A 27,618-nucleotide genomic window follows, 5' to 3' on the forward strand; every position below is an offset into this window, starting at 1 on the left:
AAAGTATTTATATCCATTGTAAGTAGGGATTTTGTAAGGACCCCAAGTGTCAATATGAATTAGATCAAATATGCCTTTAGTTTTGATGTGACTGACAGGGAAGGGTAATCTAGACTGTCTAGCTAAATGACACACATCACAAGAACAAGGAGAATTGGATGACAATGAAATGGAACTAATATATTTCATTGCATTGAAAGGCAAATACCCAAGTCTACATTCCATAATCTTACATCATAATATGTTTTTGTTGAAATTGGTAAAAGTACCAAAACTAAATTAGAAAGACAATTCTTAGAAAATAGAAAAATAGTCTTTGTAAAGTGATCCTTAGACAGTGTACTATGAGTCTCCAACAAGTAAAGACATCCTTAGCTTCACCAAAATCTTGAGGTCTCTTCAGAAGAGGGCCCTGCAAAATGCATCTAAAGGAAGTGAAAATCAAGAAACACTTGAATGCCTAGCAAAATCTAACTGACAAAAGATTATATCTGAAACTGGGAATGTAAAAGTACACCTTTCAGTGTAAGTCCTGGAAAAAAAAAAGACACTACATATATGAGTAACTTTCACCCTAGATGAATTAGATAACTTGACCATTAAAGAAACAGGAAGAGGTAAAATAAACAAGAAAGACTTGGCATTACAACACATATGCTAAGAGGCTCTTGAATCTATGAACCAAGAGTTAGAATTAGAATTAGCTACTGAATAGTAAGAGGGACAGTTTGTAATAAATATACCAACTGCTGAATTTGTATTAACCTTTAAAGAACCTGATTGTCTCATTAGGATTTGATTTAGAAGTTGAACTATCTCGGTAAACTGATCTGGGGAGAGTTGTTGAGCAAATTGAGGTCCATCAGCTGAGTTGTTTTGAACACCCTCTAGTTGTTCCATTGGTGTAGCAGAGTTCCCTTTTACAGTTCCTTAATATTTTTTTGACTTAGTGAATTTGAAATCATAGGGAAATATTATAAGTCTATAGCAATTGTCAGTAGTGTGATTGATCATCTTGCAGTAAGAACACAGCTGATCATTTTTCTTGTCTTTGTAGTTAATGTTTGCTTTGGTTGTATTGTGTCCAATTTTCTGTTGAGAGTTGATCTGATTTTCTCTGTTGATTTGTGTGTTCTAATGTCCTGCCATGAAAGAAGATCCATCTCCTAGAAATTGTGAAGTTACATCCACTTCTCTTTGATTTTCACCTTGCATCAAAAGTGAGTAAGCATGGTTTACACTTGGTAACGGATTTATCATCAGAATATTACTCTTGGCTTGAGCATAAGTCTCATTCAAACCAATTAGGAATTGAATGAGCCTTTCATTATTCTTGAATTGTATCATTTCTGTTTTCCTCCACAATTAGAGTTGCAAGAATAGTGCATATTAATGCTGAGAGTGTCAAGTTCATCTCACAGACGCTTGAGTTTAGTGAAATATCCCGCAATGTTTGTTGATCCCAGAACTAAGTCAGCTAATTCCTTTTGTAGGTGGTATAATTTAGCATCATTGGGTTGTCCAAATATATGCTCCAGATCTGTCCAGAGGTCTTTTTTTGTTTTGGAATACAAAACAGTATCAACAATTATTTTGGTAAGAGAGTTTAATAGCCAAGATGTAACCATATCGTTGCACATATCCTAGATTTCCAGATCTGAGTGAGTTCTAGCTGGGGGAGGGCAAGATCCATCCATAAACTCCTGCTTGTTCTTGGCTGAAAGAGGGATAAGTATGGATCTACCCCAACCTTGATAGTCACGACCATCAAAAAAAGTGTTCACCAGAACCATGCTAGGAGTAGGAGTGTATATAGGTCGGGTTGGTTCGAATTTTTTAATTATCAAATCAAACCAATGGTGTCGGATTTTTAAATTTAATAAACCAAACCAAACCGATAAAGTCGGGTTTTTCAATCTCGGTTTTTCTCGAGTTTTCGGGTTTTTTCGAATTTTCGGATTTTTTTCCGGTAAAGTCTTCATAAAATAAAATATATAACTTGTGCTCCAAATATTTCTTAAATCCTAGTAAAATACAACTATATAATGTATTTTTCAAGAAATTAACATAATAATATGAGATAAGTCATAGCATTATACTAAAATATTCAATAACAAAGATAAAATAATAAAATTATATAAAATAAATATTGATAATTAATAAGCCATAATAAAAATTAACATAATCTAAAAATACCATATTCTGTGAAAAAGTTTAAGAAATATTTATAAATTACATTACAATAAATATTTATATGTATAAAATATTTTTAAAAATTATATCAATGTACTATCGGGATGGTTTGATTTCGATTTGACTTTTTTTAGTTAAAACCAAACCAAACCAATTATGGTCGGGTTTTATTTTTCTATACCAAACCAAATCATACCAAACCACATCGAGTTTTTTCCCGGTTTGACTCGGATTATCGACTTGGTGCGGTTTATCGGTTTTGTTTGTACACCCCTAGCCAGGAGTATCAGAAGCATGAAGGGAATAAGGATGAGTTGGATCAATAACAGTAGAAGATCCAGACCCTGTTGAGGTTTGAGTAACTTCTAAAGTATGACATGATGAAATGAAGAGAATGAAGAATTGTGATTCAAAAAAAAGAGAAGAGACGAGCCAGTAGAAGAATTTCTATTGCTCTTGTACCATGTAGAAATTCAGAGATATCATTTGAGAGAATTTTTTATTTTCTTCATTGATTGTTCATTGTACAAAGAATGTCTAATTATACAAACATTCCTAGCTAAAAGAAAATCAGATGATAAATGAAATGTTGTACACTTGTAAGAATTTTATTAGTACAATCATAACAAATAACTAACTAAGATTCCTTGTGCGTGTGAATTTTCTCATCCGTGTGAGAAGCTTCTACAATTATGAAGTTCTCCATTATACCCATGTAAGCGCCTTGATTTAATCCATCAGAAGGAACGTTGTTATTTAGATGGAGACACGTGTCTCAGTCCTTAATTTCTTTTGATTGAGATCAGACTCAAAGTCAATTGTAATCTCTCCCAAATACTCTAATTTTCTCTTCTCTTCTTCAACTTCACTAGTTTTCATACTTGCGCATTGCACGGAGAATATTAAATATAATTTTTCATAAAAAATATTACGTGAAAACTACGACGCAAAGAAACATGTAAATGTGTAATGACTCGGCCAGTCGTTTTCAGAATTTAAATTCCGTCATGCGGCATAAAGCCCCGAGAAATTTTGTATTATGTGCCTCGACTTGCGTGTGTGGTTGAATTAAATTACCGAGTGATTCAGAGTGATTTGGGACACTTGGTCTCTAAAACGGAAGCTTAAGTCTTAGGATTTTGACCGTAGTCGGAACTATGTGAAGATGACTCCGGAATGGAGTTTCGTCGGTTCCATTAGCTCCGTTGGGTGATTTTGGACTTAGGAGCGTGCCTGGACTGTAAATCCGAGGTCTGTAGCTGATTTAGGCTTGAAATGGAGAAAGTTAATTTTTTTTTGAAGATTTGGATCGGAAGTGGACTTTTTGATATCGGGGTCAGAATGCGATTCCGAGAGTTGAAATATCTCCGTTATGTTATTTGGGACTTGCCTGCAAAATTTGACGTCATTTCGGGTTGATTTGGTAGGTTTCGGCATCGGTTGTAGGAATTTAAAGTTTCAAGTTCTTTAAATTTGAATTGTAGGGTGATTCATGATTTTAGCGTTATTTGATGTGATTTGACGGCTCGACTAAGTTCGTATGATATTTTAGGATTGGTTGGTATATTTGGTTGAGATCTCGGGGGTCTCGGGTGAGTTTCGGGTGCTTAACGGATTAAAAGTTTGATTTGTGTTGCTGCTAAGTCTTCAGGCTTCTAGTATTTTCGCACCTGCGATGAAGAGACCGCAGGTGCGACAGCACACGTGCGGAGAGGCAAGCGCATAAGCGAAAAAGTGGAGGAGTGCCAGGGGTCGCAGGTGCGAGGAAAATTCCGCATCTGCGATGCCCGCAGATGTGAAGATTGAGGCGCAGGTGCGAGAAGAGCTGGACTTGACAGTCTCCGCAGGTACGGAGAATATGTGCGCATCAGCGGCTCCGCAGAAGCGGATTTTGGCGTGCAGAAGCAAGAGGAAACACATGTGCAGTTTGGACGTGTGCACCTGCGGTCGCGCAGATGCGGATAATTATGTCGCAGGTGCGGTCACGCCTGGGCAGAAAAGATAATTTGAGGGTTTGATTTCATTCTTTGTTTTTGGACTTGAGAGCTCGGAATTTGGCGATTTTTCGAGGGATTTTCAGAGGAAGATTTGGGGTAATGATTCCTAACTCTTTTTAGTTGTACTCCATTAATCTATAGTTATTTTTTCCATTTAGTTTCGGATTTTTGGGGTTGAAATTGGGGGAAATTGGAAGAACTTCTTCAATAAAGATTTCGAGTTTTGAAAGAGGAATTTGTAGTCGAATTTGAGTTATTCTTATATGGTTGGGCTCATGAGTGAATGAATGTTAATATTTTGTGATTTTTACCCGATTCCGAGATGAGGGCCCGGGTCGACTTTTAGGGCGAATTTCAGAAATTTTGTTAAAATATTGATATCATTAATTAGATGAGTCTATTATCGTTGTATTCATGATATGCAATTGTGTTTGGTTAGATTTGGGCCATTCAGAGTCGGATAATTAAAGAAAGGGCATTCTTACGGACTGTTTGAGCTTGATTCAAGGTAAGTATCTTGTCTAACCTGGTATGAGGGACTTCCCATTAGGATTTGAGTCTTCTATGTTGATTGTAGTCCGTGTACACGAGGTGACGAGTGCGTGCATAGATTTATTTGTGAAAAGTTATCCTTTTAGGGTTCTTAGGTCCTTGTATTCATTGAATATGCAGTTGTTCTTGTTATGACTATATATCTTAATTACTAGATTCACATCTACCTGCTTAATTAGAATCAATTGTTTCATGATCCACTATTATTGTTACTTGATTCATATGTGCCTTAATTGAAACTGTTATCTCTTTTATAACCATGCTATCTTTTCATAACTGCTTATCTTTATTTGAAATTTATATTATTTTATCCTATAATTGTTCAGTCTTAATTGAGGTTATGATGACTTTTCCGCTGCTTATCCTTAATTAAATTGTTGAATATCTTTAGTAATTTTCTCAACCTTAAAAGAAGTTTAGATATCTTATATCTTAGTCGACTTGTTTTATTTGGCATTATCTGATTCGTGTTAGCTTCCTTGTTGTTGAAGTATATCTTGTGGGATCGTTGCTACACATTAGTTTTCCCCTTTGTTGAGTTGTTCTCTTTACGCCTAACATTCTTTACTGGGGGTTATTCCTTGTGAATTGGTTCTACCGTTTCTTTGTGAATTAAAGTTCTTGAATTGATTTACTTGTCGTCCTTTGTATTATTGTCATTGTTGTTGTTGTACTTGTTGTGATGATGTACGAGGTGTCTACCGTGCGGTTGTTATTATTGTGATGCACGAGGTTTCTGCCGTGCGGTTGTTATTATGGGATTGCACGGGGTTTCTGTCGTGCTATTATTATCATTGATATTTGCACATGCTATATATATATATATATATATATATATATATAAGGTAGATATATATATGTGTGGGTTGCGCATGTGGCGAGACAAGGTGGGAACATTATTATGCACGTGTGGCGAGACAAGGCGGGCATTTATGTTACTATTGCACATGTGGCGAGACAAGGTGGGCTGTGTCAGGAATTGATTTGTGATGATTTGTGGCTTGGGGCATTCTTGTTGTTGATATTTGTGAAGTGGTATACATACCTGTGTGAGTTTTATCTTATGAAAGCTGTGAGAAAATATTCTACGTGTTGTACATTTTTTTTTCTTATACTTATTTGCTTATATGGACTATGGTAGGACACTTGCACAAGCATACATGTAGTTAAGCACTCTTATCGGATAAGAGGTGTTCTTGATATTGTTGAGCATAGATGCTCACCCTTGTTTACTTGCCTTTTATGTGAGAATGGCTCTATTGGCACGTGAGTCGTCAATGCGGTTATGAGATGTTATGAGGGCACAGGATGCCAAGTGTTAGAGTTCAGGTATTGAGATGCGTGAGTTGTAATTTGTCCGAGGTTCGGTACCTCGTGGAGTTGTTGACTAAAACCTGATGTAAAAGCGGTTGTAGTTGCTAAGTTATTACTTGTCCTTGTTGTATTTGTGATTTCGGATTTAGGTTGTGTTCCATTCACCTTTATGTGTCATTTTTATGGTATTACGCTGATACTTGTTGTTTCTTTTCTTATTGCCATCACTGCACTGTAAGCCATATTGCATAGTCTTTATCTGACATCATACTTCCGTTGTTCATGTACTTATATCTGTTCAATTTATTAGACCAGTGGGTGTCTTGACTGTTCCTCGTCACTACTCCACCGAGGTTAGTCTTGATACTTGCTGGGCACCGCTGTGGTGTGCTCATACTACTCTTCTGCACATTTTTGTGCAGATCCAGATACTTGTTCGTTAGCTAACTGTGTGGACTGTTGCTGTGGAGACTCAAGGTAAACCTGCTACTGCGTTCGCAGGCTTCGGAGTCACCTTCAACTTTTCGTTATGCACTGTTTATTCTTATTTCTGAACAGTTGTATTTAGAAGTTTTCTGATAAATACTCTATAGAGCTTATGACTTGTACTACCGATTTTGGAAATTGTAAGAGATTCTATTTTAATAATATTGTTATTTTAATTATTGTTAGGCTTACCTAGTCTTTAAGACTAGGTGCCATCACGATACCCAAACGGGGGGGGGGGAGATTGGGTCGTGACAAAATGATATTATTTTATTAACATGTAAAACCACTGGATATTCATATATTCAAGTCTATCCAAATTCTACTGTTTTACTCCTATTACAATTTTGTTATTTAAGTACATGAAGAAATCGAAAAAAATTCAGGATAAAGTTTATATTTAAAATATTTATCATCTTTTTATTTCTTCATGAAATAGTAGGTAATATTATTATATAAACCCATCAACTGATAAATATTGCAATAACAATATGAAAATAGATGGTTAATAATATAATTATATAATTAAAATGTATCAATACTTTTAGAATTTTTCTACATTATATGAAATAAGTAATTAAACTTTTCTTCTATTTTATTTTTAATCAAAAATATTAATTTTTATATTTTTTACTATGTTGCTTGTAATTGTTTCAAATTCAAATTAGACTTTTCTTCTATGTTTAAATTCAAATTCAAAAATAGTAACTAATTATTAATAACACATTGTGCATAATTTATTTATTTTAAAATTTAAATTCAAAAAGAAACTAACTATTACCTAACCTAACTAATTTTGTCCCAAAATTGCCAAGTGGCTTATTATTATGTTGCCACTTGGATTATAATGGTGTCTTTGCCTCACCTATTATATATAGAAGATAGATATAGATCTTTAAATTAGAAATAAAAATATTATCTATATCAAAAATATATTTGTAGTGTTTTATAGATATAGACTATCATATTAGGAAGAAACTATTCCCCAATTTGAATTGGCAATTTTTTTTCTTTATTTTCTTTATTTTTATTTTAGAATAATTTAAAAACTCTAAATTTGTTAACTCAAAGAGAGTAACTAATTAGTAACAACATATAATGCATAATTTAAATTAAAAAAAAAACTAATTATTACCTAACTAACTAACTTTGTCCTAAATTGCCAAGGGGCTAATTTAGATTTTTAAAAAAATATATAAATACATAAGTAATTCTACTATTTTATCATAAATTTAATGATATTTTTAATAATTTCTATTTTTGCATTATTTGCCATAAGCAAATAAAATTTTATTTTATTTCAACTCAAATCTTTATATCTATAAATTCGAAATAATATTTTTATCTTTAAATTCGAAATCAAACTATTTTCTGTGTCAAAAATATATTTGTAGTATTTTATAGATATTGACTACCATATTAGGAAGAAACTATTCCCCAATTTGAATTGATAATTATTTTTCTTTATTTTCGTTTTTTATTTTAGAATAATTTGAAAACTCCAAATTTGTTAACTCAAAGAGAGTAACTAATTATTAACAACACATAATGCATAATTAATTTTTTTAAAATTTAAATTCAAAAAAAAATTAAATATTACCTAACTAACTTACTATATCCTAAATTGCCAAATGACGTATTGTGAAGTTGCCACTTGGCTTAATGTGGAGGTTTTTTCCTCTCCTTTTAATAATAATATAAATAGATTTGTTCTCCCCTTCTTCTTCCTCGTGAATCAAACGCATTGAGAGCTAGAATGAAGAGATCGATTCCCAACAGTTACAGTTGGTAGAAGGGGGACTTGATTTATGTGAAGCACAGTTTACATTGGGGAATATTCAAACTACTCAAAATTAGCCACTTTAACCTTACATGGAATTTGGATGCTTCAAGAATCTTAGAATTATCTCTAGGTTTCCGAATTTCTAAAATTGAAATAGAATAACGATGTTAAAGTTACTTAGTTCAACAAATTTTTTTCCATCACAAAGTGTTTCACAAAAAGCATTACATAAAGTATTTTTTTTATAGTAAAATTGCTCTAAAATGGTGATTTTTCTACTCTAAAACTATCAATTGCCATATGAAAGTTTGATTACATTTTTATTAGTTCCATTGATATTGAAAACGAAAACTTCACTAAGTTGGTGATAATAAAAAATTCGCCTAGTTTCATCACCGGTTGAAATATACAATCCGTGAAAATCATAGCTAACTTATTAGGAAAAATTTAAACGTCAATTTTGATCTTCACCGTCAACGGTTCACAATCACAATCCACGCTAGCAAAAATCACACAAATCAAATAACAATGTCAAATTCCTGTATAAGCTTCACTCCACTATATCCTACCTTATCACTCGCACGTTTCTCTTCACCAAAATCTCTACTCATATTTCTGTAAAACTCTCTACAATGGCACCCAAGACAGGGAAAAAGTGATTCTTAATCATCTGTAACTTTGATCAAGTGTAGTGAAGTTTAATTAGTTAGAGGGGAGTGTTGACAAAAAAGTTACTAAGTCCCACGTAGACTCAAGATGAATAATTTGGTCTCTTTATATGGTCTTGATAATTCGTATTTTTTGAGCTAAAGTTTGAGGTTGAGAAAAACCTAATATTCATTTTTTATTATGGTATTAGAGTCAGGTCCATCTCAAGTTATTATTTACTCGATGTTGGTCTTTCATCTTATAATGTCCACGCTCTAAACATACAATCCTAACTGTGGGCTGAGAGGGAATGTTGAGTCCCACATTAGCTCAAGATGGGTAATATGGTATTTTTATAACGTCTTGGTCAATTCTCTCCCCTTGAACAAACTTTAGGGGCTGAGTTTGGCCCAAAGTCAATTTGTCAATAATAATAAGTGCTACGATTATATCGATAATTTTGTTAACACCAAAATTTAGCTCTTGAATTGAACTAGATATGAAAGTTAACTTTTTCTTTCTTTCATAGAGAGACAAAAAATGAAACTTTTTTATTAGTGACAGATCACACAAGAAACGTTTTTGGTAACATAGCTATGCTGCCAAAATTTTGAAGCACGCTGCCAGAAAATTCTGATGATCGCAAATCCTGTCGATCACCATATAAAATTTCTGGTAATTACTTGCAAATCCTAGTGATCATCATATGAGAATTTCTAGCAATTTGTATGTTTTTGCAAATTGGGACATTTTTATATATATCCACTTTTGGGGCCACCATTGATGTTATACCAGTATTGCATAAAATTTTGCAAAGTGTACTTGCTCGGATCTAAAGTGGTTCAATCTCTTCAATGCAACTTCAGAAATCAAATCTGAAGTTTTTCTATCTTTCAAATGCAACTTCACAAATTTGAATCTGAAATAGTTCAATCTTTTCAATGCAACTTTAGAAATGAAGTCTGAAGTTCTTCTATCTTTCAAATGCAACTTCATAAATTCGAACATTAAGTAGTTCAATCTATTGAATACAATTTCAGATTTCAAATCTTAAGTTCTGAAATATAAACTTGTTTTTCGAATTTCAACAATCCAATACACGATTCAATGCCCAAACTACTCCAAATGAGCTCAAATTTGAAATATAATTTTCAAATATCATAAAGAACAAATCTCAATCATCAAATTGTCAAAACAATAATAAATTTAACAAACTCATTTTGCAACTAAGAAGAAGAAGAAGAAACTCTAAGCACAAAGAAGAAGAAAACAACAGTAAAGAAAAAGAGAAAAGTGTATGTATATGAAGTTATCCCAAAATTGAGTATCAGTTAAACTTTTTTTAAAAAGTGGCTACAAATTCAATGGGTGGCGCAAAACTGGGCGCTACATGAAAATACTTCCTGCAAATCTTGGTGATCAAAATATAAAAAATTCTGGCGATTGCCATATTTTTGTGGCAAATTCTAAGGATCACCATATCAAAATTTTTTGGCAATTACCAGGAGCGCGTCCTAAAATTCAGGCGGGGGCTATTTTTCCCAAGACTTTTCTTACTGGAATAAAAAAATCAATAGTGGCGCCAAAGTGTCTTATTTATGCCATTGACCCCGGAACATAGCTTAGTGGATTCGCCGAAGAAGTTTAGCTCATAAGCCTATACTCCAATCCTTAAGGCATCATTTGGTTCAAAATAAGGATATCATGAGATTATAATCTCACATTCTATATGGGATAAGATAATACTAAACTTTTAGCATAAAATTTATATCGATTTTGGTTAATGCCAATATGTATGGGTCAAAATTTGTCTCTATAGTATTTAAGCCGAGATAATATTAAGGAAAGAGTTCTCAAGTCGCCGTTAGTCGGAATGACCCAAGAAGCAGCAAAGTCCCTGGTCGAAGTGTCGACAAGAGTCGTAGTCGAGATATCAACAAGGGTCGAGATCGAGGTCGAATATCGTTGATAAGAGCTGTAACGGCTAGTTTTCCAAGATAGGATATTAAAAGAAAATATTCTAGCGGATACTCTCTGCATTTGTACTATTAGAGTTTCTTAGGAACATGACCCATATATATAGAAAAAAGAGACAATGATAGGGGCATGTGATATTCATTTGTACGAATAACACACTTTGACAAAAAGATACCCTCTATCTTGCTAAGATACAAACACCACCTTTTTACTAAGATTCTTGTCTATACTATTCCATACTTTTCCATCAGATTCGAGAATTACTCGAATATTCATGGATTTGTGTGTCCTTCATCATTGTGAGGAGGAACATCCATCTATTTCATCATTTATTGGGTGAATCATTCCTCCTATTTACTTAAATATCATTTATTATTATTCATTGCTATTGAATGCTACATTATTGCTCGTGCTTTTTAGAACAGTTATTGCATGTTGTTATCACTATCTGACCGAACTCATCTATTGTTTATTGCACCCTTTAAAATTTCATCTAGAGATGTTATTGTTAACTAAGTTTAACCCCTAATTATATAAATTTAGTTATTTGAACCAAGATCCGTATTTTTTAATCAAACATAATAACCAAACAGGAGAAAATTGTAATCTCATGTATGTTACATCGAATTAATAACTAACCCCGATAAGCGACCCTTAAAGGAGTTACTATGTTGACTAAATCTTACCCCAAGATGACCAATGTTGAATAAGCAACATCCGAGGAAAAGAAAAAAAAAACATCACCTCTCTCTCTATATATATAACAAAATTTTATAACAGTGCTTGCACTTCTTTTTCATATCGGAAAAGGAAAATAAACATTTTAAAGATGTGATATGATTTTAATTTTCCTAAACCGGCACAACCATAAATAGGTAATATAAGTTTTTTGGGTCAAACTCTCTTCTGTAGCACCTATTTTAAACTTTATAAAGAAAACTAATGTCATGACATTCTTTACTAAAAAGATTGTAAAGCTTTCGACAATGAGATATTAAATATCTTAATCAAACCGAAAGCAACATAGTAAATCTTGGATAAATAGTAGCCATCTTTAGAAAACAATAAATTTTCTACTGTTGGAAAAAACAAAGTAAGAGAGAACGAACACAAAGAAATGCAAGTTCGGGCATTTCTGAAATGATATGAAGAAAAAGGAAGATGTTTTTCTTAAAGTAGAAACTAATAATTAATACTACCTCTGTTCACTTTTACTTGTCAAGTATTCTATAAATAAATTTTTATTTTTACTTGTCACTTTTCGAGAGAAAAATAATTTATTTTTCCTGTTTTGCCCGTATCATTAATTACTCATTTCAAATTATTTTTCAAATTCATTAAAACTATACACCAATTAATATGAGTATCATGGTAAATTATGCACTCTATTTATTATTTCTTAAAGGATGTGCAAAGTCAATAATAAACAAGTAAAAGTGAACGGGGAGTAATAATACAAAAATCAAACCACAATCCATTGTAGGGACTTATTCAAGTTCTTCAACAAGTTTGTACTGGTTCTTTTGTATAGTCAAGGCACATGAAATAATAATGGCTCTTTCAATAAATAAAATCCAACTGGAGAAGGCGGGTCCAATTCAATTTTTTACTTTTATTATTATGCTATTGCACCATGTGTCTACGTGGGTCATTTGTTAAAAAACCCTATCTAATTTGAAAATTTTATTAAATAGTGTTAAATTGTACTACCAAAAAAGTCAAGATGATTACACAATTTAACATGATAGTCAAAGCAGGAATGCATTTTGAATTTAAGTCTTACACTACCACACATTAACATAAAGAGTTTCATCGTATTAGCTCAATCTCATGTAATAATCGGACTTATGCGCGAGGGGCATTTGGAAAACTTAATTAAGTAAATAAGAATGTGCCTGTATAACAATTGAGATTTTTAGATGATATGATTACACAATTCAATAAATATGACTATAATATAAATTAGTGGAAAGATAAAATACATTGAAGAATAGCCAAATTCTTAGAACATCAACTTTATGACTTAGACTAAAAGAAGCCAAATTGTTTGTAATATATTTTCTTTACAATAGGTCCATTCAACTATTCAAATTTTATTTAAAAGGGGGAAATGTGATTGTGACTAAAGGGTCAATCTTCCCCTTCAATGTAATTAAAATACTTCATTTTCAACCCGCCAAAATGGGAAATGAGAATCCAACCCGAATGTTCACATATTTTTATTCTTACTTTTTTGACTCCAAAATCTAAAAGTAAAATAAAATAAACAATTGTCTCTTATTACTCAATCTTCAAAAGTTTGTGTCATAATGAAATGACTTTTTGAGGAATTAATTAATGAAGTGAACTTTTTTACAGCTACGAAAAAAATAAAATAAGAAAGGGAAAGTAAACATTACATTTCCAAAAAAGTCATAACTATCCCCTCAATATCTTTGAATATGTAATTAAGTCCAAACTTTCGCAATTTACAAAATTGACGGTCTATAAGTTTAAAATATTCTGTTAATTGGAATAGGTACTTATTAAAGTATACATTAAGGTAAGCTATATGATTGAGAAAATCTTAGTTACTAACTCTGAACATTTATGTTTTTCACTACAATAATAATTAGCAAAATAGACAATTAATTAAATAATTAAAAGCAAACAATCCCTTAAAGCAACCACAAATAGATATAACAGTTGTGGTGCAGGCACATTCACTTCTTTTTACTCGACCACGGATACACACAAAGATATAAATGTTATATAATTCACACATGGGCAAACACACACACACAAAAAAAAAATAGTCCGCTGCATTAAACTCTCGCTATGCACGGAGTCGGGGAAGAGTCGGACCATAAGTGTCTATTGTACGCAGTCTTACCCTGCAAACACACAAATATATTTATACTTTATTTACACTTATAGTCACAAATAAGTAATGAGTGATTCTACACAAACGGACATAAAATCCTGAATTAATGCTATAGAAATATAATATCAAGTACTCTATAACTAAGGGCAAGCATTAAAAGTCACATGATATGGCTTTAAGATTACTTATTATCCCTAAAAAGAGAAATAACGTAGAGACTCTCACCTTGTGACATCTAATCTATAGCAATAAATTTTTGTTATTAGTGTGTTGCCCAAGAACCGAAATCTGGCTTTTGATTATAAATGCTTTAGATTATAGATTTTAGACGATTTATGTTCAAATATTAACATTTTCAACTTTTCATGGGTAAAAAATGTAATACGTATTTCACAAAAGAAAGATGGCCCTGTCGTAATTATTACAAAAATTACTAAACATTAATAATGATTTCATGGACTCCTCCATTTTCGGTGATTTGTCTAAGCGCGTTTCTACAGTCATATAGAAAAGTGTCCAAATATATAAAAACTAATTGGAAAGTAAAGATAAAACAAAAAGAACAAATATAATAAAATCATATATACAAAAAGTAATAGGGACTTTCAGTCAACTATTTTAAAAACTGTGTTGCAATCAGAATTAGTTGGAGTCACTGATATAAATTATCTGTTTTTAGTAGAGTTTGTAAGATTATAATTACATTGTTTGTCAACTTGCTACAACCATCATCCATTTGAAATCAATTGTACATTGTGTAACTCACATAAATTGAAATTAAGTTAAAATTAATTAATTGGGATCAACTATATTGATTTATAGTATTCCTTAATGCAACCATTTTGTTTTATTCGAATTTTAGACCTATTATGCTTGGTAAAAATTCACATATGTTGAAGAGAAGAGAATTATACGACATTAATATTTAAAAATTACATAGAAACTTTTTTAAAAATTAAAAAATAAATGTCAAGTTTTTATCCAAAAAATATGATATTTTGACTATCCTACTTGTGTGTAGTTCATTCCATCAAAGAATATGATATATCAATGAGATCTCTTTATATTTAACCATAACTTTTGCTCTCAACATACTTTACGTGACGAAAATTTAAATTAGTTGGATCAGTTGAAATTAAATAAAAATTTGTGATTTGTTTTGGTACCGAAAGTTATGATGTGATGAATAAAATTCTTCCATTATTAATCATTGAGTTCGAGCTTTAAGAATAAAAAGAATTCTTTTTTAATAGCGTATATGATATGAATTCGGATTAGCAAAACCTTTAAATTTTAATACAAGGGTGGAAAAAACGAGAGAACTAAAAGGAAATTAACAGAAAAATTGAAAATGAAAAAGAACCCTAACTACCTGCACACTGCATTCCACTAGTTTAATTTTCACTTGTCTCCTTTCACACATCACTCTCTCTCTCTCTCTCTCTCTCTACAAAAACATACAACTCTCTGTATCTATAGCTTTGAGCATTCCCTACTCTTTACTCTGTTTGAGTGAGAGAGACCCTCCAAGGAAAAAGCAACTTACAGCTTACATCTCAACTTGAATTATTTTGTGATCCTTACTTGCATTTTTCATGCTGCCTCTGCTTTTCCCTTAAAAAGTATAATATACTTATTCCTATTTTTATCTTTTGTTTTTTCCCCTTAAGCTTTGCTTTATCTGGTTAAAAATTAGTTCATATTTAGCATTTGTTGATTTGATTCTTTTCTTGGATCATTTCTGAGTAAAGATCTCAGCTTTAGTGCTTTTTTCTTGATTTGCTTCAGCTACTTCACTTCTAAGTTAAAACACATTTTTTCAAGTAATGTAGAGGAATAAGGGGTTTGCTTAAGCTTTTGGATCAGCTTATTAGTGTAATATATACTTGTAAGAATTTAATTCCTTGTGTTTTGAATGTAGAGATGAAAATATTTGCATTATCTTTAGCTAATTTGGCATCTGGGTATTTTTAGTTTTTATTATTTTTTGAATGTTTGGATTTACTTATATCATTGTGAATACCCTTTAAGTTTCTTCAGCTGGAGAAAATTCCTGCTGTGTTTTGCTTGCTTTATGAGGTGGGTACAAGCGGTGATGCATAGGGTACAACACAAGTGTACATCTGGGGTTTTCTGTATTAAGTACTACATATTTTTTTAATATTTGCCTTAAAAAAATGCAGTTATTAATCCCTTTGAGTCTTTTGAGCTGGAATGAGTTTCTCTTTGTGTTTTGTTAGGTGGGTACAAGAAATGATGCATAGAGTACTAACACTAGTTGGCTCAGTATTTGGCTTAGTAAATTACAAAATTACACGTACTACTGTATGTGTTTGTGTGAAACTTTGGAATAGTTATGTTACTTTTGGTATTTTTGCTATGATTTTTGTGGTTGGTGAATATTTAATGATTTTGGTGTGGATTATTGAAGCAGATACTGTAGGCATCTTGGATTTGGAGGTGTCTGAAGAGACTCTGCTGAAATGAGAGGGATGTGTTTTGGCCTTGCTATTGTATTGTTATTGGGAATCTTGAATGTTGGGAAGGCTGAAATCTACATAGTAACAGTTGAAGGAGAGCCTGTTATAAGTTATAAAGGCGACATTGATGGTTTTGAAGCCACTGCTTCAGAGTCTGATGAGAAAATTGATACCACTAGGTATGACTAGTTCTCGTTTTCTTATTTCACTTTTTTCATTAGGTGTTTGAACTCCATACTTTTAGGCAGGTGAAGTGTGAAAACTACAGTTAATTAGTCTGTTTATGCGGCTACTTGGATTTTTTTGCTGACTTTTTATACTAAATGAGCAAATAAATAATCTTGTAAAGCTGTTAAGTGATATTCCAAGTATTCTTTTCAGAAGGTACTTATGGAAGTTGCTGGATTAATGGCTTATTTGTTTTCTTGCTAATGACCGATACTGATGTAACTAACATGTAGTAGTAGTTTTTCATTGTCTTTCCCATTCAAGGAAAAAGAAAAGTAAAATAAATTACATTTATCCAAAATGCATTTGCTTTGAGCTAAGAAATAGAGTACCTAGGAGAGACTGCATGGCCATTTTTTGGTCAGTGGATTTTTCTTGAAATTGGTTTCTGAACTAAGCTAAGTTTTAATTAATTTTTATAGGTTTGCTAATATTTCTCTTTAAATAGGAAATTCTGTGAAATTTTCAATCATTTAATTTTCTCTTTCTGTTTTAGGTATATGTTAGAAAAGAAAGTGGTGTTACAATTGGTTGGGACAGTAATGTGATATTTTTGGACTTAGTACAACTTGGCAATATAATCAGTATGACATTGTAATGTTGTTGCATTGAGATTCTTTTTTCCATAAATGGTCAATTCTCCTTGCATTTTGTACAATGTTCACTTCCTTCCATGATTCTCACTTGTAAACAATAATATTATGACATACTTAAGAAAAAGATGAATAGCGGAAATGTTTTTGGTAAGAAGGAGAATCTTTGTCTCAAAAATAATTTTTTTTCTTAAAAAATGTTTTCCAGTGTTTGGTTAATGAGTGGAAATATTTCTGGAAAATATTTATTGAAGGTTGATAATAGTCTCAGCAATGGGGTAGTGTTTTGCGTTGAAAATCTGATGAAAACTTTGAGCCTGAAAGATTGATAGAAATATCTAAGTGTTGGTTGGAGCAATTAATAGGAGGAAAAGTTCAGATATTTGTAAAGAAAAAGGCCTTTTGCCCATAAGTGAGGTAATATTATGACATACTTAAGAAAAAGATGAATAGCGGAAATGTTTTTGGTAAGAAGGAAAATCTTTGTCTCAAAAATAATTTTTTTTCTTAAAAAATGTTTTCCAGTGTTTGGTTAATGAGTGGAAATATTTATTGAAGGTTGATAATAGTCTCAGCAATGGGGTGGTGTTTTGCGTTGAAAATCTGATGAAAACTTTGAGCCTGAAAGATTGATAGAAATATCTAAGTGTTGGTTGGAGCAATTAATAGGAGGAAAAGTTCAGATATTTGTAAAGAAAAAGGCCTTTTGTCCATAAGTGAGGTAATTCATTTGATGGAAACTATTCTCCTTCAAAAATGTTTTCAGATAATCAAAAACCAGAAAATAAATTCATCATAGGAAATATTTCCGTGGAAAATGTTTTCCTTCGTACCAAACATATGAAGAGTTCTCTGTTTTTAGCAGAAGCTTTGTTCTCATTGGATATTAGAATGTCACAACCCTATAGTTCTCTCTTGCCGAGGACTGCCTGTGATGGTGAAATATATGCTTACTCTTATTTTCATTACGCTTTTTCAGTGAATTGGTTACATCCTATGCCCAACATCTGGAAAAGAAGCATGATATGCTTCTAGCTTTGCTATTTGACCATGGGACCTACAAGAAAATCTACAGTTACCATCATCTAATTAATGGCTTTGCAGCTCACATTTCACATGAGCAGGTGACATTCTGCTCTTTCAGACGGCTCTTTTTTCCCCCTTCTATTTCTTGTTTATTCTTCTATCTGTATTGTCTTACATAAAGAATATATTAGTAGGCAGAAATCCTCAGACGAGCTCCTGGTGTGAAGTCTGTGGAGAGAGATTGGAAGGTCAGGAGGCTTACAACTCACACGCCACAGTTTTTGGGGCTTCCTACAGGAGTATGGCCGACTGGTGGTGGGTTTGACCGGGCAGGCGAGGATATTGTAATTGGCTTTGTGGACTCTGGCATCTATCCGCACCATCCAAGTTTTTCAAGCCACAATGCTGAACCTTATGGACCTCTTCCAAAATATAGAGGAAAATGTGAAGTTGATCCAAACACCAAGAAAGACTATTGTAATGGAAAGATTATTGGTGCTCAACATTTTGCAGAAGCTGCCAAAGCAGCTGGCGCATTTAATCCTACAATGGATTATGATTCTCCTCTTGACGGTGATGGACACGGAAGGTTTGAACTCATTTATTTATGATGTTAACTTGAGTATGTTCTAAAGATAACTAAGGGTTTTTTCCTATTTCCATTCTGTTGGTAGACTAAATTGATAACTAAGGGTTTTTTCCTATTTCCATTCTGTTGGTAGACTAAATTGATACGCAGTTGCGCATGCTAAATGAAATATAGCACTTGTGGGAGTTGAGAAGTACAGTTGTCTGTAGAACAGGACTCTTATTCTTCAGTGTGTGATGTCATGTTTTAATGTGGAATATTGTGTTTGATCCTGGACGAGTTTACTTTTGTTCTGTCAGGCTATGACATCATTGCCCCAAGTAAGGAAACAGTGAGTGATTGTTCTTTAAGAGGAATGTGAAGTTCTTGCATTTTGTAAAGGATGTTATTTACATAAGAGGCGAATCATCAGATTGAAAGATAGGAAATTGGGTGGTATATATGTCCATGCTTAAGTACCCACGTGCACTAACAATATACAGTTGACGTAGGACCAAATTGGCAGTAACCATTGGTGGTATAAGAGTTATGAAATTGAACAAATTGAAGAGATACTATACTAAACACCTTAGGGTTTTCTCATGATTCTGTGCTTCATAGAGAGATTCCTAGTAATGTAACCCTCTTATAAGGGTAATGCCGAGTGCTGACGACCATACACCTTCTCAAAATGATAGTTCCAATGAACCAGTTGAGCACAGGGTTGCCGTATTCCTCTAAAAGTTAAGGCGTGGTGAAGCTCAGCTAGATGGATGTATGTGCGTTATGATTCAGGATGATGATTTCAAAGTTCCACTTTAGCAATGTCATTTCAGATCTTAGTGTTTGCGGTATTTACTTGGGGGAATGTGGAGTATATGACCTAGCAAGGAAGCAAAAAGAAAAGAGATTTTGGAATAGATGCCAAAATTCCAACTTGTAATGTTCCTATACTTTTGGCTGTAACTTCTTGCGAACATCTCATTTTTTCTGGTACCACTAAAGTTACTGTCTACATATCCAAAAAAGAAAAGAAAAGAAAAGAAACTTCCAAATCCCATAGGTGGATGCAATGGGTCATCTCCAGATGGTGGTTTGGCGGAAGAAGAGAACACTACACCAGTGTAACTTTGTTTGTCAAATTACCAAAATGACATAGGCTTAGTGATAACTTCTAACAATAAAATTATTGTCATCTTCTAGAAGTTCAAGTTTTTCCTCTCTTTAGCAACATCAATAAATAGAGCTACCGTAATGAGAAATCATTCTTATGTCATCATCATTTTGGAACATGCCTCAATGCAAGTGAACTGCTTCATAAAAGTGATCTCCCCAGAGTTATTTTTTTGTTTCAAAACCTTTTTCTCATATAGACTATATTTTTCGTTTTAATAAGTTTCACTGCTGTCTTTTAACTATATATGTACCCAGACTGATGTCAGTGCTATTTTTGTCAGCCATACGGCAGCTATCGCTGCTGGAAACAATGGGATTCCTGTTAGGATGCACGGATTTGAATTCGGAAGAGCAAGTGGTATGGCACCTCGTGCAAGGTAAGTTACAATAACTCTTCCAAGATTTGACAATCATATTGTTGTCCCATCTCTTTAGTACTAGAAAGTCGTCCAAAAGTTGAAATTCTTGTTCTTTGTAGAATTGCCGTATACAAGGCACTGTACAGGCTATTTGGAGGGTTTGTTGCTGATGTGGTTGCTGCTATTGAACAGGTATGCCCAAGGAAATTGATAATATGGATAAAAATATGCACGTAAGCTTTAATACAGAAACTGTTGCAATATGGATTTGAGTGGCTCTGAAATTTCAAGCGTAGGTATTACGATCAATCTGAAGCCAACTTGGTATTGGCAGGTATTTCTGAGGCATGGTGAAGTGTTGTGATTAGTTTACTCTTGTTTGGAAAGTCTTAATAAGAAGTAATAAAATTTGCTGAAATGTGATAATGAATTGGTCTTGTAGTTATAGCATCATCTTTTGCACTGTAAAAAAATAAAAGAGTAACTTATCCAAAATAGCTTTGTTTGATAAAAGAGTATTTCTATTACAGGCTGTTCGTGATGGTGTGGACATACTTAATCTTTCTGTGGGGCCAAACAGTCCACCAGCAACTACAAAGACAACATTTTTGAACCCTTTTGATGCTACACTTCTTTCAGCTGTGAAAGCCGGTGTATTTGTTGCACAGGCTGCTGGAAATGGAGGTCCTTTCCCTAAAACTTTGTTGTCTTATAGTCCATGGATAGTATCAGTGGCTGCTGCAGTTGATGATCGTAGATACAAGAATTATTTGACCTTGGGAAATGGGAAAATCCTACCTGGAATTGGGTTATCACGTAAGTGCTTTATGCCTTTTGACATACTCTAATTGACTCCCGTCAATCAGTAGATCTGGCTCTCATCCGTTCACTGAAAGTTTAAATCATTTTTAGACACCATGGCCTTTTGTTTTTACCTAAATTACTAATGGCTGATTCTCAACCCTGTTTAATTCAGAAACTTTAACATGCTCGGTGTTACAGGAAATTTATGATTGTGTCCTTGAGTCATTTTTCTTTCTCTTTCCTTTTTGTACTTCTTTGTTTATTATTTCCTGGATAAGTGCCCATGATTAATCTATCTCTTTTTTTTTTTTTGGTTTGAAAATGCCCTTCATTCATCAACTTGTCAGAGTAATGATCAATTTATGTATAAAGTATCATATCCATTATAACAGCCACATGCAGAATAGCTTACCGCGTCAGTTTTACTGTAGCTGGCATCATTTCCTTGTAATCCACCCTATAGAATTTGTTTTGTCGCTCATGACTTCATGCCATGATGTTTTTTCCATGTCCTCAATTGCCATGTCATTGGTATTGTGTAACATCAAACTTGCTGACGTCATGTTATATCCTCACTCGTTCCCTCATCTCCGTCTGGCTTCACAAAGTTCAACGGCTTTTGTAACTTCACATCCCCCAAAATAGTGTAATGAACTGAACCGGACTAAACTGGACTGAACAAATCAAAGAAAGTGAAGAAATGAAGGGAATAATCAGATACTTATGATGAGATGTAGACTTAGTTTTGGTGTTTTAAATCTCTGCCACTACTAAGCAAACTTCTTGGTTTTTTACAGCTTCTACACATCCAAACCGGACATTCACCATGGTAGCAGCTAATGATGTTCTTTTGGATTCTTCGGTTACGAAGTACAGTCCTGCCGACTGTCAAAGGCCAGAAGTTTTAAACAAGAATTTGGTGGAGGGAAACATCCTTCTTTGTGGCTATTCTTTCAATTTCGTAGTTGGCACGGCCTCGATTAAAAAAGTCGCTGAAACAGCAAAGGCTCTTGGTGCAGCTGGCTTTGTTCTTGCTGTAGAAAATGCTTCACCAGGAACAAAGTTTGACCCTGTTCCTGTTAGTATTCCTGGAATTCTCATAACAGATGCTTCCAAGTCAATGGCAAGTATCAGCACGCTCTGTACTCTTTTATTGGTGTCATTAATATTGTCTTGGAGCTTTGAGTAGGAAATTAATAGTTTTTTGTCTCCTTTAGGCTTCTTGTTTCTTGCAATAGACAATTTTATGTGAAAAATTATTCTAAGTTGCATATTTTGGCCATGATAGGTTCTTTAATGGAGAAGTAATTGCTTTTTCTGAAAAGGTAGAAAGGTAATACTAAGAAGCACGGACACTAAATTTAGGATGTGTTTTAGAGGCACATTTGAACCAATACCAGTAAGACGTCAACAAAAGTTCTAGTGTCTAGGTGCCACAAGTCTCCTGGTTTAGAATATGAACTTAAAAAGAGAAGAAGGAAACAGAAGGTCCTATATATCCAACATCATATATATTGACGTAGTTTCTGGATGTGACAATAAAGATTAAGAAAATATTCTAGTTCGTTTCAAGAGCTAGGAATCATGTAGTAAAATAAACATATCTTGGTAAATAATCTTTTCTCGGTTATGTAAAATATCATGTCCAGAAAATGGTAGTTCTGTTTCCTGCTTGTGTGATGTATGATTTATGTGTGTCTGTCCAACACAACCCTGATCTTTGTGTCCCTACCACTTAGCCGAATAGAATCACACATATTGAGAAAAATTATAACTGGTCTTTTTTTATATATAGGATCCGAAGGAAAAAACGTGATTGCTGTCCCTTCTGATGACATAAATCAGTGTTTGGTTCAACTTGTCGGTCACATTAAAAATGCTCTTTCGATTAGAATGCATAAGTAGAAGTCTCTCATTTTGCTTATGTTAGTTAAACTTGTATGCTCATCTCTATTTTCAGGAGCTTGTAGATTATTACAATATCACCACTTCAAGAGATTGGACTGGACGAGTTAAGAGCTTTAAGTCAACAGGTAGCATTGGAAATGGGTTGCGGCCAATACTCCACAAGTCTGCACCTCAAGTAGCTATCTTCTCTGCTAGAGGACCTAATATCAAAGATTACAGCTTTCAAGATGCCGATCTCCTGAAACCAGATATACTTGCTCCCGGTTCTCTTATTTGGGCTGCCTGGGCTCCGAACGGGACAGATGAAGCCAACTTTTGTGGTATGTATCCGTCATATTATTGTTTATAGGTAAATGAATTTAAATGTTTGTGCTTTTCCTGCTAGATGGTTGTACCATTTTAAAGGAGAATTAGATGGTAGATTTATATGTTTAAAAAAGTCATTTTTTAAAATTCCAAGCCTATTGTTGACTTAGCCACAAACAATGAACCGTCAGTTTTTTTTGTGGCTTCTTGGAGCCTTTTTATCCATTTTGAAATATAATAGATGCCTTGAATCCTGAATTTGATGCTCCACTTGCTTAGGACTTCAAATATAATCTGAAACCAAGAGATTTTATCATTTATGTCCATTTGGTTGGCTTCAAGTTCAAACTAAAACGATAAAACGATTTTAAGTGATAGTGGTAAAGAAAAGCTATGGGCAAGAGACATAAGTCAACCATGGTAAAAGTGTATTACATGGTACTTAAAAAAATTTACTTGAAGCAGGTGAAGGATTTGCATTGATCTCTGGAACTAGCATGGCAGCACCCCATATAGCAGGAATAGCTGCGCTCATCAAGCAGCACCACCCTCATTGGAACCCTGCTGCTATTAAATCTGCGTTAATGACAACTTCATCGACTATTGATAGAGCAGAGAGACCACTTCAAGCGCAACAGTATTCTGGATCTGAGTCCTTGACACTCGTTCCAGCTACTCCGTTTGACTATGGAAGTGGACATGTTAATCCTAGAGCAGCTCTGGATCCTGGACTCATTTTTAATGCAGGTTATCTTCTCTTCTCTTTTCCCTCTCCTTTTGATATAGCTTAGTGTGTCTAACCAGATTTAAATACTACTAAGATAATCCTGTTGCTAATTTGTAACAGTTACTGCCTTTAACGATTACTAAAGCTGGGGGTCCTGTTTGACTAATTGCTTTTGATATATTTGACTTGTATAGTCTAGTTGCTAAATTTTCTTCTCTCCAATCTTGTTCCCTTTTGAATTTGGAATAATACTTGGTTTTCCCAAATTTCCAATGTTTGGTTGCACAAAATAGTTTGGAAAATGTTTTCCTAGATATCACATTTTCCCTAGAAAAAGTTGAAAGCATTTTCCAAAAACTACACCTACCCTCGCATCTAACTCCAACCCCCTTCTCTCCCCTACCCCACCTCTCCTACCTCCTCTCTCCAAAAAGTTTTTTTTTTGTTTTCTGTTTTTTCGTTTTCCTGCACCACCCACCTACCCCAACCCCTCGCAATTTTTTTTTTGTATTTTCAATTTTCTGTTTTTTCGTTTTTCTGCACCACCCACTCCCTTTCCCGCGCGGCAATTTTTTATTTTATTTTATATTTTTTCAGTTTACAGATTCAAAATTTTACGAGTCCCAAAGTTATGAGTTCGGAGGTTTATGTGTTTGGAAGTTTGCGGGTTTAGAAATTATAGAGTTTACGGGTTCAAAAGTTTAGCGGTTCGGAAGTTTATGGAATTTGTGGGTTCGGAAGGTTGTTGGTTCGAAAGTTCATGGCTTCATGTTTATTGTATCTAAATTATTTACGAATACTCTTGAGAAATTTAATTTGCGTACCAAACACCGGAAAATGAGTAAGATTACTTCTTGTTTTCCAAGAAAACATTTTCCACGGAACACATTTTCCGTAATACCAAAAACACCCATAATCATGACTGTTCTCTCATTTACTTTTTGAGTTATGATAATTTTTCCACTCTAGACTTCGTGAAAAACCACCAAGCCATTCAAGATATTGTCTCTCGTTTAACATTATATTTAGTTTGTTGAAGTCTAACTTGACATTTCGGCGATGTATTTTCGTCTTTATGTTGACTAGCAATGATTCTTATGTAGGTTGATATGTACCTCTTGTCTTCTCTATGGCATTATCTAAACATCTTCCCCTAAAAGAGAACGAGAATTCAAGAACAGTACATATTATAAGAAATTTTAGTGGCCAAACCTGCCTTTAAGATACCTATATTGGACAGATGAAATAAAAAAACTTGTACTAGTATGATGGAAGATGGTATTCTGGCTTTGTACTTGCGAGAGTTATGATATTGCTTTTGGTTTATAAAACATAGAAGTTCTTTATCCAAAAATTTTGGAGCTCTATATTTAACATTATATGGGGTTAAATACCAAATGCAAACATTGTTTCTGAGCTCCATTCTGACTCTTGATAATAGAGTTTTCAATGTGTTAGGAATAGCTTTAACTTTTGCTTGATTGATTTTAGGTTACCAAGATTATTTGGGGTTCTTGTGCACTGTGCCTGGAATTGATCCTCACGAGATAAAGAACTTCACGCATTCCCCATGCAACTACACCCTTGGTCACCCATCAAATTTCAACTCACCCTCAATTGCAGTTTCACATCTTGTGGGAACTCGAACTGTCACACGCACAGTAATAAATGTTGCCGAGGAAGAAACTTATGTTATAACAGCAAGAATGGCTCCAGAAATTGCTATTGAAACTAATCCTCCTGCAATGACTTTAAGGCATGGCGCGTCGAGGAAATTCACAGTAACACTCACTGTCCGATCAGTAACAGGAGCGTACAGTTTCGGAGAGGTTTTACTGAAAGGTAGCAGAGGGCACAAAGTCAGGATCCCTGTTGTAGCTGCAGGTTATGATCGATAGGCACTGGCGTTTGCTTTATCCAAAGTTGAAATATCTCGTTTGCTATATATTCTTTGGATCTGTGAGAATAAGATGCATATGGTTAGATGTGGTTTCTCCAAATATATAAGGTGTGAAGTGAAAATTATGTAAAGGTTAAGTAGTATGAGGGGAGAAGGTAGTTTCTTCCCATCTTAAGTTTTGCTAATTCTGTGTTGTAACTTGGTGGGAATGCCTTTTATCCCCCTTCTAGTATGTATGCATATAGGCCCTCAAGCCTTTTTAAGAGTTAGAAAAGGGAAGGTAGGTAGGTTTGTATCTTCCCTACTGTATTTTTGACTTCTCTTGTATAAGCTAATCAAAGCTTCCAATTTATTGCATTTAATTATTTGCCACTAGGAAGTATCTTGTCATCTGAGTTGGCTTGGTAATTGAACTCTAGTCTCTTAATCTGCTATTTTTTCCCCCCTTGAAATCCTTGAGAGTTAGCTCGCGCCCGATTCGAAATCTGATGAAAAATGGGTTCGTCCCTATACCTATTGTAGACACTGAAATTTTTCAAGACGACTCTTGAAATATTAGGAGTCTATTAAGGTTACTTGGTGGCTACGATCTAAGCAATCCCATAGTGCACAAAGAGATCACATATACGATCTCGAAATTTCATAAAAATTTATGGAATATTCATTAGAGAATATGTCTTGCTCAAAGTTCTAACATCATTCAAGATCCAAATGGAGTGTTGCTATATGCTTCTTGATCATCAAATACATCAAGGAGATGCATATCATCCTATGTTCGAGAAATACGCCGCTAAGGTCCTCGAATTATAGATAATAAATCGGAGAAAAGAATCAAGGGATAAACAGAGTTGTAACCCGCAATGTTTATCAATAACATCCTTTTTTCTTTATAGTTATTTGTAATTGCAGTTTTATTTTCCTACGAAAATTTATTGCAAATACCTATCTCCACTTAAATACATGGTATTGTTCGCGGTAGAGTCCGAACTTGTAACGTGCACCTAACTCATATATCATGCATTATGCTATTACCACTAAACAAAACCTTGGCGCAACTAGTCTACTATTCTTTTGTAGTTCTTGCTTTTCCTTTTTGTGTTCTCTATATTAACAAATGTTGGTACATTGGTGACAAGTGGCTGGACTTTACTTTGGCATGATAGTTCGCTTTCAGAAACAATCGATCCCCTTGAACTGAATGAAATAATGCTGAAGACCAAAATACACAAACTGATCGAATGGTTATGTTGCAACTTTTGGCTGGATACATACCTATCTTCTTACAAAATGCATTTCTGATGTACCGAAAGAAATTAGAGTAAAATATGTACTCAGCCATTAGCAGGTATATTTGATGTAAAGCCAATAAATTTTAGAACGTCTAAAAGGAAAAAAAATGACAGACAACCTAGTGATGCATTCCTTTGAATGTGATTCTACTTCTATATTCTTTAGCATGATGATGGCCACAACTGTGTATATTGTGGCCAATTTGTCCAATCCTGCTTCCTTTACATATGTCATTTGGTATTCAAGGGTGTGGCCTAGTGATAAATAAAATGGGTTGAAAATCATGAGGTTTCAAGTTCAAAACACAGCGGAGTCAAAAAATATTAGGTGATTTCTTTCTATCTGCCTAAATTGTAGTGAATAGAATTATCTGATACTTGCACTTACATTCTGTATCTGCTTCTACTAAATAAGCAAACTCCATTCTCAATCTTGAATTT

The 27,618-nt window shown here is 33.8% G+C and overlaps 1 protein-coding gene across 2 annotated transcripts; it reads left to right on the forward strand.

Annotated features, from left to right (window-relative positions):
• The first annotated feature begins 15,238 nt into the window (after window positions 1-15,238).
• On the forward strand, window positions 15,239-26,263 carry LOC104110215 (subtilisin-like protease SBT2.5). Of its 2 annotated transcripts, none has more exons than XM_009619665.4 (11): window positions 15,239-15,435; window positions 16,248-16,472; window positions 18,094-18,238; window positions 18,335-18,729; window positions 20,166-20,261; window positions 20,363-20,435; window positions 20,774-21,059; window positions 21,845-22,170; window positions 23,008-23,275; window positions 23,727-24,008; window positions 25,480-26,263. In XM_009619665.4, the coding sequence occupies exons 2-11, from the start codon at window positions 16,297-16,299 to the stop codon at window positions 25,884-25,886; spliced, it is 2,454 nt and encodes an 817-aa protein (XP_009617960.1). In that variant the 5' UTR covers window positions 15,239-15,435; window positions 16,248-16,296; the 3' UTR covers window positions 25,887-26,263. The 2 variants fall into 2 exon arrangements, with proteins under 2 accessions (XP_009617960.1, XP_009617961.1); XM_009619666.4 differs by lacking the exon at window positions 15,239-15,435 and adding an exon at window positions 15,551-15,701.
• The last annotated feature ends 1,355 nt before the right edge of the window (window positions 26,264-27,618 follow it).

This window comes from Nicotiana tomentosiformis, chromosome 11 (assembly GCF_000390325.3).
Source record: "Nicotiana tomentosiformis chromosome 11, ASM39032v3, whole genome shotgun sequence".
Classification (NCBI taxonomy): Eukaryota; Viridiplantae; Streptophyta; class Magnoliopsida; order Solanales; family Solanaceae; genus Nicotiana; species Nicotiana tomentosiformis.